Source organism: Chiloscyllium plagiosum, unplaced genomic scaffold, assembly GCF_037043375.1.
Source record: "Chiloscyllium plagiosum isolate Xiang-an unplaced genomic scaffold, Cpla_swu_hap1 HiC_scaffold_14, whole genome shotgun sequence".
In the NCBI taxonomy this organism is placed as follows: Eukaryota; Metazoa; Chordata; class Chondrichthyes; order Orectolobiformes; family Hemiscylliidae; genus Chiloscyllium; species Chiloscyllium plagiosum.
This window is the reverse complement of record NW_028270152.1, coordinates 33,552,144-33,567,205: the sequence shown is the minus strand read 5'-3', so window position 1 is coordinate 33,567,205 and position 15,062 is coordinate 33,552,144. Positions and strand designations below refer to the sequence as shown.

The 15,062-nt window shown below is 37.8% G+C and overlaps 1 protein-coding gene across 3 annotated transcripts in view; it reads left to right on the top strand.

Moving 5' to 3' along the window:
• The window catches only part of phf2 (PHD finger protein 2), a 154,660-nt gene that overhangs the window by 59,004 nt on the left and 80,594 nt on the right, over nt 1-15,062 (top strand). For all 3 annotated transcript variants that reach the window (XM_043708015.2, XM_087994274.1, XM_043708017.2), the window contains 3 exons: nt 4,377-4,488; nt 9,311-9,471; nt 14,037-14,178. In XM_043708015.2, coding sequence (XP_043563950.1) covers nt 4,377-4,488; nt 9,311-9,471; nt 14,037-14,178 — 415 coding nt within the window. The remainder of the gene's footprint in view (nt 1-4,376; nt 4,489-9,310; nt 9,472-14,036; nt 14,179-15,062) is intronic.

Genomic DNA, 15,062 nt, shown 5'->3' with positions numbered 1-15,062 from the left:
TTATTAAAAAGAATGTGAAATTTCACAGAATTAACTTAAACCGTTGTAAAGGTGTCTCAAGATTATTTCAACTCCTGGAATTTACAGTCACCCAACAGATTAATGTAGCACCCAGTAGAGGGACAGAAGAATATGTAGGACTGGAAATAATTAGTTCTTATTCTTCTGGCTGACTGCACTAATTCTGTTGTTTTCTCATTGAGTTTCCACTAGGAAGCATGTTATTCCAGAAACTGTCTACCTCAATAGCAGATTTAAAAATTCAAAATTTTCAGGCTGCTGAGAAATTCTGAGAGTTCCTCACTGGTTCTCCAACACTGGAGATGCATAGAATATTTATAAAAGAAAAGTGAATGTTTGATCTCTGAACTGTCCAATGTGCTTGAAGTTCTAAGTGATAACTTTAATTTACTTAATATGCCTCTAGAATGCCCTCCTCTCGAAAGCATGGAAAACCTGAAGCATTTAACTTCAAGGTAGTGATAAAGATTCTAGCACATACAGAGATCTCATATCTGATGAAGATTTAAGTCTCACTTCCACTATTATAAATTCATCAGCCATATCTGTTACAGGCCTGTCTAAACCTGAATAATGGTTTCTGATCATTTTCAGCATTTCCAAAAGAATCATCCAGAAGCCAACCCTTTTGATCATGAATCCAGAAACTTTGGATCTGAATCCACCATTGCTTTATGTATACAGCATCCTTTTGAAACTGTAGATGTAAATTTTTTAGATAATCAAAAACTGGCACTCCGACTGGTTGCTGTTCGGAGGGTCGGTGTGGACTTGTTGGGCCGAAGGGCCTGTTTCCACACTGTAAGTAATCTAATCTAATCTAATCTAATGACCTCATTAGATAATAGTGAATATTCTATGCATCTCCAGTCCTGGAGAGCCAATGAGGAGCTATCAGAATTTCTCATCTACCTGAAAATTTTGAATTTTTGAATCTGCTATTGAGGTAGACCATCTCTGGAATAACATGCCTTCTAGTGGAAAGTCAATGAGAAGACAACAGAATTAGTGGGGCCACCCAGAAGAATAAGAAATAATTCTTTACAGTCCTACATCTTCTGTCCCTCATGATGTGCATCAAGTATCGTGTATGGCAAAGAAATGTAATAGTGCATAATGTTCGATCTACGTTTATTAGGTAAGATGGTGGCTATATTCAAGTATAGTCAAGCTATTTGTTTCTAGTATTTTTTAGGAGACACAAGCCTAAATGGAATTTTGGAGATATGAGAAGACCTCTTCGCTAGTATAAATACGTTGTGTCACAAATGTCACTCTAGGATACTGTGGAAGACAAGCTTTCAATACACCTATTATAAAGCGAGTTTAGAGAAGATTTGTAGCTCAGGTTGAGATTTTGGTTGTAGGTTTGCTCACTGAGCTGCAAGATTCATTTCCAGACGTTTTGTTACCCTATTAAGTAACATCCAAAACCTATTATAAAATTAGAAAAAGACCTTTCGATTCATAAAATGCAATGTATCATTATTGACAGATGGACAGGAATAATTCTGCCTTTTGTTTGAGAAGAATGGAGTACATGACAATCATACGTAGCAGGATTACTACTTATTGAGCTGTCTTCAGCAGGGTTCAGTAGCTGGAAGGATTCTGGAGCTAAGAGAAAAAGGACAATGATGGCTTGGGAGGCTGGACATTAACAAATGACAGTTATGGGAATATAGATTGAAGTTATCAAATTAGCTGTATATTGAATTACTCAATCAACAAAAAGCATTTAAATTGTCTGCTTTCAGAAATATATCTTATTATTTTGTCTTTTACACCATTTGAGTTCAATATATGCATATCTTAAATAATACAAATACAGTTAATACCTACTTTTTATGTTTAAGGCCTGAATTAGTGGTCAGTGTTTTGTATCAGTTGATGATAAGTTTTCTATTGTAAAACTAACCTTTTTATATCAAGACTGTGCAGAAGACCACCTGTGATGATGTTTTTTAACAATTTCCATGGCATGCTTGTTATGTTTTGTTTCTACTAATATTAATTGGTAGTTAAGGTTTGTGTGGGTTGACCAGTTAATTGTTCAATTCTGCTTTTGTTGAAGCCTTATCCATTAGCTGACGAATCACAGATCATTATCCATAACTATTTCCAGTACAGAATTAAATGTTTGACCAACAGCAAATGAAATGCATGCAGGCTAAGCGAATTGTACTTTTTTTTCCTTGCCTGGAAAAACAACTTGAACTGTTATAGCCCATACAATAAGTCGTGAATGTTGTATAGATATTTAGTGCACATTTCATGATGTCTTAACTTTTTTTTATCAAAAAGAAGAAGCATAAGGCCTGTGTAAAGCACGTCAAGTTCAATTTCAGGGTTGGTTGAGGCCAGTACCTCTTGTCTTGCAATATTCAACATAGTATCACTTGGTTTTCTTTGTAGAATTTTATTGGTTCTAGTCACAAATTCTAGTTTTGTAGAATCACTTCCTTTCTGGGATTGGACATTAGCAAAAACTTTCTTTATTTCAAGTAAAAAACTGGGGGTTTATTTCTTGAGTTTCACTAACGAGTACATTTGTGGATGTGCATGGCATATATTACATTAAGAAATCGTGTTTACAATCGTGATCTAACATGGATCCCATTTTGAGTGATGGCCTTCAAAGTTTGATTTTCCAGTATAAAGATGCTTGCCTGTGACTCAATCAATCAAGTGAACTATCCATTTAGTTTCTACTTTGGATTTAACTGAAAATGTAGGTCTGCAAATAATTGTCTGCAGTATTAAGTAAAAATGCTCAGTTTAATTAAGCTGTTAAAAGTTGTCATCTAAGAATGAGCTTTATGTGTCCTAATATTGCAAACTGCAATTCCTAGACTGTTGCTTGTTACTTCTGCAAAGGACATTGCAACTATCCAGATTATTTATCTCATCATCCGTTGTTTTATCTGTCACATCTGTAATAAACCAGAATTATTCCTGTCCACCTGTCAATAATGATACATTACACTTTATTTATTACAGACCTGGTATGTGCCACACACAGCTTTGACAAATAAGGCTAATGAATCACTAAACTAGCAAGCTTATCATCACTCTCATCCAAAGCCGCAGATGTATGCCATATAGTTTGGTTTCACCATTTCTCCATATTGTGCTTTAATGTTTGTGTAATCCCAAAATCTCTTTTCTTAAAATCTATGTGCTATATTTACTCACTCATTGATGCTATCACAGTCCACATAAGCATTAGGTCAGATAATAGACAAGCTACTTCTTAATGAGTGCTATTGAATTTCAAATGCATAGGTTTTGCCATTTGTCCTGCATTATAAAAACTTGAAGCACAGTTGTTACTTCAGTACATGTATAAATTGAAACACTGAACTCGTAAGGCAGCAAATAATAATCTAATTATTAAACTGTAATAGTTTATATGTACTAGACCAGAGAAAAATGCTGAAATTTTGTGTACTTACTTTTGGCAAACCTTCTGTTATGGAATTGAGATCAGCTTGAGTAGAAACTCTCAACATCAAAGTTATTGTAGGCTGTACACAGATAGAAAGAAACTGGTTCAAAGTTGAGAAGGGACTCAATAGGAGGAGCTATAGAGTCTCAGGAAAAGTGGAAGCAGAATTACCTTAGGGGGAGCAAAGGTATAGGACGCAAAACAAAACTACATCCTGTCTATGGAGTGTGTGGGAAACAGAAATGAGTTGATACAAGATGATGACCTCTTGAAATAAAAGAATCCAATGTGATTCCACTGTAAGATTGACTTGATTTACCTTTGGCATTTAAAGGATAGCTATCTTTAATGAAGGAAGAATAACTCATTCAAACATTTGTTATTATTGTCAAATGGTTGCACTATCACTTCGGAGCAAAAAAAAAGTCATGGATTCAACACCCACTCTAGCAATTTGTTCCCATAATTGAGGATAGCATTTTATTTGAGAGAGTGCTTTGCTTATTTGAAGTTGGTCTCTTTCAGATAAGATGTTAACTGAAACCTCTGAAACATGTGTAAGTGATCACCAGGCACCTAAGAGGAGTAGAGATATCCTGGTTTTTTCACTGAGATTGATCCTTTGATCAAAGCCTAAAAAAGATGATCTGATTTTGTTGCTGTTTGTGGATTTGCAAGTGTGTATATTTACTGCTGAATTTCTTACATTACAAACAGGGACTACACTTCAAAAGTACATAATCAGCTGTAAAGTACTTGGGGACATCTTAGAACCACGGAGGACACTTATTTAAAACACTTGTGCTCTTTCTTTTCATGTTACATCCCAATTAAATGGAAATGTTCGAATGCAGTAATGTTTTATTCATTATTTTCAGCACAGTATTTTCTTCTTTATACTTTCTAGTGAAAAAGAAAAAGCAAAAGTATGAGCCAATACATACTGTGGATATTACACGACCAGTTCAAAATGGAAGCCAAGTGTTTATAAAAGAGCTCCGAAGCCGGACCTTCCCTAGGTAGGAATTATCCCATAAGAAGTATTTGCCTATGAGAAATTACTGACTGTGAAAATTGTTTACATTTTTATTTGTTATGGGAGTTTACTCATTATTTAAACTGAGAAATGTAAATAGCATTTAATAAGTTAAATATAATAGCTACGAAATATATTTATCTCTTCGCTAACTGTTGTGAATTGGTAATGCATAATGAGCAAATTGCCATAATTATTGTAGATGTCTTATTCCAAATTCTTAATTAAACTATATATATTCTGCTTGAATAAGATACTTTTGTCCTGTTGAAAATTGCATTTGTATAATGCAGGAAAAAAAGTGTCTAATCAACTATGTAACTCTTTCAGTAAGATTTTGTTTTAAACAAATGTAAATTTAATTAATGCAGAAAACTTACTTTTCAAAGCTGACTGTTACACTGTGGAATTTTTATAGAATTCAGTTCACTGCCAGCAGTTCATATATTGAGATAACATAATAGCAGATCAATTGTATCAGTTATGAGTTAGAATTTATTGTAAGTTAGTTTTTTTACTTTTATTCTGCAGTTTTAGTTTATCAATCATCGAATAGTAAAACTCAACTTTGCAGGATCAAAAGTCATCGGAAGTTTGAATATACAAGTTCAGAAAAGACCATAAGACATAGGAGTGGAAGCAAGGCCATTCGGCCCATCAAGTTCAATCATGGCTGATGAGCATTTCAATTCCACTTTCCCGCACTCCCCCAGTAGCCCTTAATTCCTTGCTAGATCAAGAATTTATCAATCTCTGCCTTGAAGACACCCAACGTCCCGGCCCCCACTGTGCTCCATGGCAATGAATTCCACAGGCCCACTACTCTCTGGTTGAAGAAATGTCTCCTCATTTCTGTTCTAAATTGACCCCCTCTAATTTTAAGGCTGTGCCCACGGGTCTTAGTCTCCCCACCGAATGGAAACTACTTCCCAGCGTCCACCCTTTCTAAGCCATGCATTAGAAAAGACACCTGTGCATCATTTGCTGCTCCAAGTGTCCAGGAAAATTATATCTCACAATAATGTGTACAACATTTAACAAGTGTTTCAGCATGACCTATCTAATTCTCTCTTGAACTTGCTGACATAATCAGTCTTACTAGAGGACACAGGTTCAAGATACAGAGGGAATGTTTAAAAGAGATGTGATATACTGAAAATCTCTCCTAACTCACATTTTTATTCTGTTCAAAGTTTGTGAGAAGATTTGTAGCTCGGGTGCTTGTTGCTGTGGTTCTGTTCGCCGAGCTGGAAGTTTTTGTTGCAAACGTTTCGTCCCCTGCCTAGGTGACATCCTCAGTGCTTGGGAGCCTTCTGTGTATTTTTCGGAAAGATAGTCTGCTTGTAACAAATCTAGTTGCCTTCATTTGTACAGCTTGATCATTATTTTGTAGATGGACATATGTTGTATATTAATATATTTCAACTTGATTATTAGTTTATTTATTTCAAGATCTTGCTTAGATAACTTCCCAAAAGCACCATGTTACGAAAGAAGTGTGACTAATGGAAACAACTTACAGTGTGAGGTTAATGGAGTGCTTATGTGTATTCATGTAATAGGAATTAATTGGGAATTCACTTCTATATATAAGAGTTGACTGAATTTCTGGTGATTTGATTTGGAGGTGCATGAATGTAACGTATGTCTGTGTGAATAAAAGCTTATAATTATGTAAAGATTAGAAGTGAAAAGAGAAAATGCTGGAAATATTTAACAGGTCAGATAGCATCAATGGAGAGAAACAGATAATGTTTTAGAAGTTGAATATTTTGCATTTGCTTAAAAGATTATGCTCATGTTTTATTGTTTGCCACCTTGCTATCTGAAATAGAAGGTGTAACAATTCATTAAGCAAAGCAAATCAGAGAAAATTATTAGAGCAACTGATAATATTCCAAATGTTATTTATTTTGAGCTTTCTTGCTAAAAATCAGTCATCTTATATCCTTTTACTTTTTGCATAAAAACAGTGGCTTTCACATTGCAGTTACAAGCTTTTCAAGACTATCATTCAACCATAGAGGAATTTAACTAATCATTTAAAAGGAACAATTTCAAAGATAATGAAAAAGTGGTACCTGCTGATTGGTAAATATTGTCCCCTATTAAGTGTAAAACATGCATTTCCCATCCCTGCATGTGTACTATTGCCTTTGTTTTGTAGTTTAAGGGGCGTTGTCAGGAGGCTACAGCAGAAGATACTTCTGCAGGACTAGATAACTAAATCATTCTCCAAGGAATAGCACATTAATGAACCTGTGCCCAATTAGGAACACATTGCTGGGATCAATGGTGGTCATAACACTGCACAGAGTGGGAAACAATCACCCTATAATGATTTTCCTGAGTTGGAAACTAATTAATGACCAGTAGGCTGGCTCACCATCTGATCAAGATTGTTGGGTAGGCTCTTGATGCTGGAGAAACCCTGGGAAGCACTCTAGCTCACAAGAAACTACTTTCACATTGGAGTTGCAAACACCTCAAGGCTATCATTCAAGCATAGAAGAAGTTAACATGTCAGATTAGAAACAGAGAGTATCATGCCTCCATCTTCTCTCCAACACTTTTAAGTTTTAAAATGCCCTCAGCATAGCAGAAGATCATGACATAGGGATACTGTATGGCCAGAGCTGAGACCAATCAGGTGTCTGCCACTGATCTTTCACCTCCCAGGCAGCTGCCCTTGTCCCTTACACCTTAAGGTGGTAGGGTCGGTCTACAGACCGATTAGAAAATAATGACAATTGGCTTAAATAGGTTTTTAATAAGGTTTCATTGATGACCTGCCAGGTAGCTAACCCAACTGACTGCAATCCTGCGTCCAAGAAAAAGGCCTGGGGCCTGAATGAGGCCAGCGCCAACAAACTAACATATTGATGAGTTTTTCAACTGCCCTATGTGGGATTGAAATCTTGCCCCGACTTTCATCCTTTATTCAGTATACTGACTGTGTTTCATGAGAAATGCTGTTCCAAAGGATACAATCTGTTCAGTGGAATATGCCAATTTTGCTGACAGAATTGCAGTGTGAAAGCTGAACATTCCATGAAGGAGTTGATCACTTCTTCCACTAGAAGTTAAGAATATAAAGTATGCAACAAAATTTCAATTTAACCCAACAAAGAGGAACCCATAGACAAATTGGCAGTTTTCCCATTTAGGATGATTTCTTAATTACCAGCACCTGACGTATTTTGAATTGCTGCCTTGCTTTTGATTGAAAACCTAAAACTACTTGACAGTTCAATGATAACAAAATTCCAAGAATTGTTGCATTGCAAGCAGTTGGAAGTCATAGATAGGAAAACAAGCTGATGATCAGAAGAGGGTGGGTTTTCCTTCAGGTCAGATTGCTAAATGCCAACCTTTCATTTGAGTACTTGGGGATTGAAAGCTCCAACATCAAGACATTTGGAGAATAGATGATGTATGTGTGGATGTCCTTTTTTTCAGATATGGTGGGCTATTGCAAATCTCTTGTTTTTCCTCCTTCTACATAAAGAATTGATCAGGCTTTAATGACTTTTTGCTTTGTACTTCAGATTTGGGGAAGAAGGAATGTGTTAGAATTAAGTGGATGGTTAATTACACGAGCATCCTTTGCATCTTTTGCAAGCAGTGACATATTAACTGATTAGTTCTCCTTCATTTGGTCCAATATTCCTTCATTGTTCCGGCTGTCAGCGTATTTAATAAAAAGAACTCTTTGACCATTCTTCTCCATCCCTCTGAACCTTCGAAAAATTGAAGAATAACTATAGTTTGCTATCCTATTGGTGTACACAGAGAAAACATGAATAACGGGCAGTTATTCTGAGCCAGTATTGTACAGATTCCCTTTAATGAAGAAAAATAAAAAATTGAACTTTTTGATGAATGTAACAGAGAAGGTGGATGTATGGAATAAAGTGAATGTTGTCTTTTTGACTTCATAAAGTGTTTTATAAAGTATTTGTAACTTTCTGGAGAACAGAATTGAGTCTCATGAACTAGGAGTGTCAGTTTGGATATAAAGGTATAAAATTCATATCTAAAAACATTAGCAAATGGTGAAAATGGCTGTTTTTCAGACTGGAGACCGTGGTGTTCCTAATGTGCTTAGACCACTGCTTTTCTTTATTTTCCTATGTGGAGCTGGAAAAGACTCGATAGGCATTCTTTCTGCACTGAAGAAGGGCTTATGCCCGAAACGTCGATTCTCCTGTTCCTTTGATGCTGCCTGATCTGCTGCACTTTTCCAGCAACACATTTTTAAGCTCTGATCTCCAGCATCTGCAGTCCTTACTTTCTCCTATTCTTTCTGTACTGTAATGGCTTAATGATTCAATGATGAAATGCATTCTGTTACTCTTCACTATTCCATTGAAATGTTCATCAGTTTGAGTTTTTATTTGCAGATTATTCTAAAGCTGAATTAGGAAGATGTTATTTTGTAGGCAATGTGCAATCATGACATGCCAGCAGTATTTAAAGTCTGTGAAAAATGCTGAGTAGCTTATCCCCATTTGATTTGCCCAATAGCCTGTAGTCCAATCAATATGTGCAGCTCAAGAGTTGGTTAAAAAAATGAGGAATAATAGTAAGTAATTTACCTTTTTTGTGATTATTATATGGATTTTGACCACAAATATTCATTGTGAAAATATGACAAAGAACATAACTATAAACAACTGGACCTCTACTCAAAAACACACATGATACTTCTATACGTAAGATGTAGAAAATTGAGAGCATAGTTGAAATAACAACTTCTATCAAAAGCTATTATTGAACTGAAGCAAATCTATTTGTTTGTTTAGTGCAGAGGAGGTTATTCAAAGGCTGACTGGAACTCAACTATCCTTGGGATTTCTGGAAGAAAATGGTTTTACTGGACCTATTTTGGTTGCAAAGAAAGACGGTTTGGGATTAAGTTTGCCACCACTTACATTTTCTGTTAGTGACCTTGAAAATTATGTTGGTAAGTATTTGACTTATCGACAGGTTATGTTACACTCAAAGAGAAGAAAATGAAAAGAATAATTTCCTTTCTTATTCTATAATGTACTCTTTGCCAAGAATACATTTTGTTCTTTTTTTTTAAACGCTTCTTTTTCATGTATTTTGTTCGAAGTAGTCAAATTCTGAATGATCGAATAATGAAAATTTTTGTACAACAAGAAATAGCTTTATGTCTAGCATATGCATGAGTTGCAATTGCAATGGCAGTACCTTAAAGGGCCGTGAATGATATGGGTTGTGGAAATATGAGAGAGTTGTGTGAGAAGTCCAGTGAGGCCTTTCACAATATCAAGAGAAACTAGCCGTAATTTTGAACTAAGTTCCAGATATCGATATAAGATTCTCAGTAGGGAACAGCGAGATGCCTATTAACGGGAATTATTGCATGTTATTGGCCTCATTAACAGCAAATTGTGCCTTGTGAATATGTAGCTTCCTATTCTACCAGCTGTTGCGAGGAAACTTGACATCGTCAACTGTCACAGCATGTACCTGTGGACTTCAGTTCACCACTTGCTTCTCTGCACCACCTTCTTGGACAGTGACAACAGCATCTCAGGGCACACTCTAAAGCACTGACCACACTCGCATCTCACCTATGGTTGCTGCCATCCAACATCTGCCAGCCTTTCAGAACCCTGAAGGTACCTCTCCAATCTCCCCAAAGGATGATTCTGCACTTTGGAGCACACTAGCAGCTACCATTGCAATGCTGCTGCAAGGACACTTTGTGATCATCAGGGCTGTTCACTTGCAGTCTTCATGTTCTCTTACTCTAAGATTACTTGGATTCTCACAACATCCTTGTTTTGCCTTACATTTCAGTGCTTTCCCTTCTTAGCCAGAGCAACTGGGTCCACAGTACTGCTGTCTTGCCTTGCCACTTAGTGCAGACGCAAAGCCAGCAAGCTTGTCATGGTTGTCAGCAGTCCTCAGTCAAATCAGGGGAGACCAGGTGGTCACAGTAAGTTAAGGGCAGCCTCCAATGCCAGTCCAGAGACTTGGGCACTGTCAGTTCGTTATTCATGGCCGTAGGGTAAGGATTCTCTTCTCGAACAGAGGGAGGAGGCAAATGTTGGACAGTCCACCACCCATTTTGCACTTTCTGTCTTTGCGTGGGCTGTTTTCTCCTGAAATGAGAGAATGGGAGAGATTGAGATAAAAATGAGTGACATAGCTGTTAGTGTTGGTGGGGTTTGTGGCAAGTGAGTAGGCAGTGCAGAGACCATACAGGGTAAGGAGAATGGGTGAGAGCGAATAAGAGAAGTTTGTATGTAATAAAAAGGTAGAGCATGAGCCTTGGTATGAGGTGAGTGCAATAACAGAGATGGAGCGAATACGAGGCGTCAGAGAGAAGATAATGGCACCTACTCTGGCTGAGTGACTTCATCCTTCACTGCTGGACATTGCTGTAGATATCTGAGACTGCAATAGCCTGGGTGGCAACCTTGGATCAGGCTGGCATGGTCTGATGGGATGGCCTTATCTCCAAACCTGGGGGAAGAGGACATTTCCCCACTGCAACACTCCATACAACAGGAACTCCAGGTGTCTGTCTGCAAAGTGAGAAGGCAGCTTCTCCTTTCCTGCCAGGTAGGGGAATATGTTACAAACTATGCAAACCACGCAGACTGGTGCACAGTGGTCTTTTGAAAGTGGCGGGTGTGCCAGGGATGCTGGTATATTCCAGGGTATCCGGGTGGTAGTGAGTGGGAGTTGTAGAATCCGTTTAACTTCAGACATTAGTGGTGGTGTAGGTAATTAATGAGGTAGGTCTGGGACAATAACACAATAAAAAGATGCCAGTTCTCATGAAATTGATTAAATTGACACTTAAGTAAAAGAAGTGTAAGATTCACTCCATGATTGTGCTCATCAGTGAAAACTGGTTTATGGGAGCTGTTTAATTGAGAAATACCATAAAACTTGCACATTTGAAAATCGAAATTAATTTAGTTCACACTATCCCCTTAAACCATAATCTCTATTTTTATTAAATTATGATGAAGTATGTTGCATGTTTCAAATCAGCATGATACAAATAACTGCTTCAAAGCAACCGAGGGTCATAATGGAAGAATATAACACAGAGGTCATAAGTAATTAGTCTTCTGACAAAATCAAATAATTGTAAAGATCTGTTGTATATTTAAATAATGAAGATTCACTCATTTTGTTCTTTAGTTTTAAAACCAAACCTTTCTGCCTGAAAGGTTGACCTCACTTTCAAAATCTAGCATAGATACTGAATATCTTTTAATTTAAGTACAGATTTCTAATATTCAAAGGGCTGAATCGTATGTGTTCCTGGCTAAGTCTGAGTTGTGTTGGGAGGTTTTGTTGCTGTGATATCTAGTGCATTCTCAGGCCCTATCTTATCAAACTTGCCTTATTAATTACTCATTCTGTCATTCAGAGCAAGTGGCAAGCTAAATCAGCCAGGTGCTCGCTCTGGTTTCCTTAATTACACACCTGTGGTGGGTTTGATGTCTGATTTCCAGTCTATCTTTTACACGTGTTACTGGAACAACTCGGTACACGGATATTCTGGAATTTACTGGTGTCGCTTCACCCTTTGCCATCTTTAAAAGCCCCTATTGTGCAATGCGACAAAAACTGCCAGTACAGAATTGTCTGTACAGTTGCTGACATTTGCCCTGGGCATGACACATGGGGGAAATCGGCACCTAATCTGTGCAGGCAGGGATTTGGAGCTCCTGCTAGACGGGCTGGTCCTGACAAAGGATGATCTTATCCCCCAGGAATAGCAATGGAGGTCACAGCACCAGATCAAGCCAGCCATGTCCAAGATTGCCATCTCCAACAGTGCAGTCTCAGCCACCTGGAGGAATACCCAACAGTATAGGAAGGAGGTCAATGACTTTCTCCAAAGGCATATTCTAACATCTTCCCTCTAACTGCTACTGTATCCACCATCCACTAATGCTCATCTCTACTTTCATTATTGTCTGCAACTTCTTTCCCACTGACTCTCAACCGTCATATATCTTGACACCACTAACCCTCCATGCCCTTTGCGCTATCTACACACACACTCCTACCAACACCAACAGCAGTGCCACCCACTTTCATCTCCAGTGATAGCTGCCTCTTTCATTCCAGGAAGAAAATAGCCCCCAGTAGGGCAAGCAGAATCCATCATTTGGCTGTCTACTCCTTTTGAGGCCCGGATCCTTTCTCTGACTGCCCTGAGCAGGGCCTGAACTGATATCGGAGTTGGCCTTAGCTTACTGTACCAAGAGCCAATGAGCGAAGGCTATTTCCCCTTGACTTACCTGGGCTTGCTGCCAACCATGAGAAACTTCCAGGTGTTGTGTCTGTGCTAAACAGAACAACAAGACAGAGTTATAGGAGCCTAGAATCTCGGGCTGATCAGGAAAAACACAAAAAGGCACAGCAGGGATGCTGAGACCTAAGAATGAGTGAACTCTGAGAGCAAGTGAATTCTATGAGAACAAATGGAGAGCTCAGACATGCAGCCTGGTCCAGTCGCTGAGCTGAATGAGTGTCACTGAGTACAGTGACCTTGTTGCAGCAAAACAATGATAGTTGCTGGTGCAGCACTGAATTGCAGAAGTGTCCTGTAAGCTGTTTGAAGATGTGGCATGGGGATTCTTATTGACTGGTACATGACGGATGCCAATGTTCACTGAAGTGGGGTACATATGGCCAGTGCCTATGGAGCGGTTCCAAGATGTTGGTGCCTGGTTTGCAACATTGAGTCATTCAGAGCAAGTGGCGAGCTGAATCGGTCAGGTGCTCGCTCTAGTTTCCTTGTCAAGGTTTCCTGAAATAGGAGTTGTTTGACAAGTTTGGTAAGATGGCAGGCTGAATATTAATTAAGATACTTGTAGCATTTACAATTTGTTTAACAAATGCCAATCAATTGGCATCATTGCTGCCCTCTTGTGAGAATCTATTATGCTGCTTGTAAAGAATGTAAAAGGTGAAGTGAAATGATTGATGTTGAGACGGGCCTTGTTGATCTTGTCACTCAATTCTACCACACATCTTGCCAAGCCCACATTGCTTGGATCTATATAAGATTCTGTCTGTAGTTTCATATACAAAATGAACTGCAGACATCAAAATAACCCATTGCTTCTCCTTTCACACGAAATATTGTTGAAATATCCAATGTTGACCGATATAATATATTATTATAATGTGTTTACAGTCTGTTTCTTCTTTGGGCCAATATTAAACTAGTGATTGGTGGTGAAGTTACTATTTTCTTTGGTGCTTCATTCTCTTTGCAAGCATTTTAATCTTTCTTGTGTTATGGCAAATATTGACCAGTGGTTAAATTAATACAGCGAATTGAATCAAAATACATTCATTTGAACTAATTATCATTTGGTATTTAATATTTTACATAATGTCACTTTAGACTTCTAACACTAGAGGGACAATTTCCTTTGATATTTTTCTTATTTTGCTCTATGGCAAGAGCTTACAGTCCTTTATAGATAAGTTTTGTTGTACTCTCGTTTTATTCTCTAGGCCCAGACAGAGTTATTGATGTTGTAGATGTCACAAAACAGAAGACCTGCAAGTTGACCATCAAAGAATTTGTTGACTACTACTACAGTGCAAACCGGAAGAGAGTTCTTAATGTGATTAACCTTGAATTTTCAGATACAAAGTATGTTTTTAAATCTAACGTTATTGTATAATTAAACAATTTCTTAATGTTGTTGTACTTTTATAATCCATAACAAAAATACCTAAAAATTGTAAAAGAATAGTGGCAGATGTAATTTAGTGCAGAGAAGTGTTAAGAGGTGCATTTTGCTCGGAAGAAGAGGAGAGGCAATATGTAACAGAAGGTCCAATTTTAAAAAGCTGATGGAAGAACAACTGGACCTTTAGCTTTAATGTTCACAGAATACTCAAATTGCTGGAGAAGCCTGAAAAAGTGATTAATGATACATGTAGATATAGAAACAGAAGCGTAAAGTGCCCAAGCAAGGAGCTTATGGTGAAACCTTTGTAAAACATTGGTCTGACCTCAAATGGAGTAATCTTTCCAATTTGGGGCACCACACTTGGGAAATATGTGAAGGCATTAGAAAGGGTGTGGAAAAGGTTTACATTCATGATTCCAGAGATGAGGAATTCCATTTATGAAGATAGATTAAAGAAGCTAGGTCTATTCTCCTAAGAGAAGGGAAGGTTGAGAGGAGATTTGATTGAGGTGCCAAAAACAAGGGGATTCTAGACAGAATAAATGAGGAGAAACATCTCCCATTAGAGGAAGAACTCAGAACGAGAGGACACCAATTTAATGTGAATGGCAAAAGAATCAAAATGGCATGAGGAAAATCTTTTATGCAGTACATGGTTAGGATCAGGAGTGTAGAGCCTTAGAATGTAATGAAGGGAAGTTCCATTGGCGCTTTTAAGGAGTATGGATACTTGTCTCAAAAGCAAAACGCTATCGAGCTATAGAGCAAAGGGCAGGAGAGTGGGAGTGAATTAGTTACATTTGCACAGAGAAGACACAAACATGATAGACGTATGGCTGTA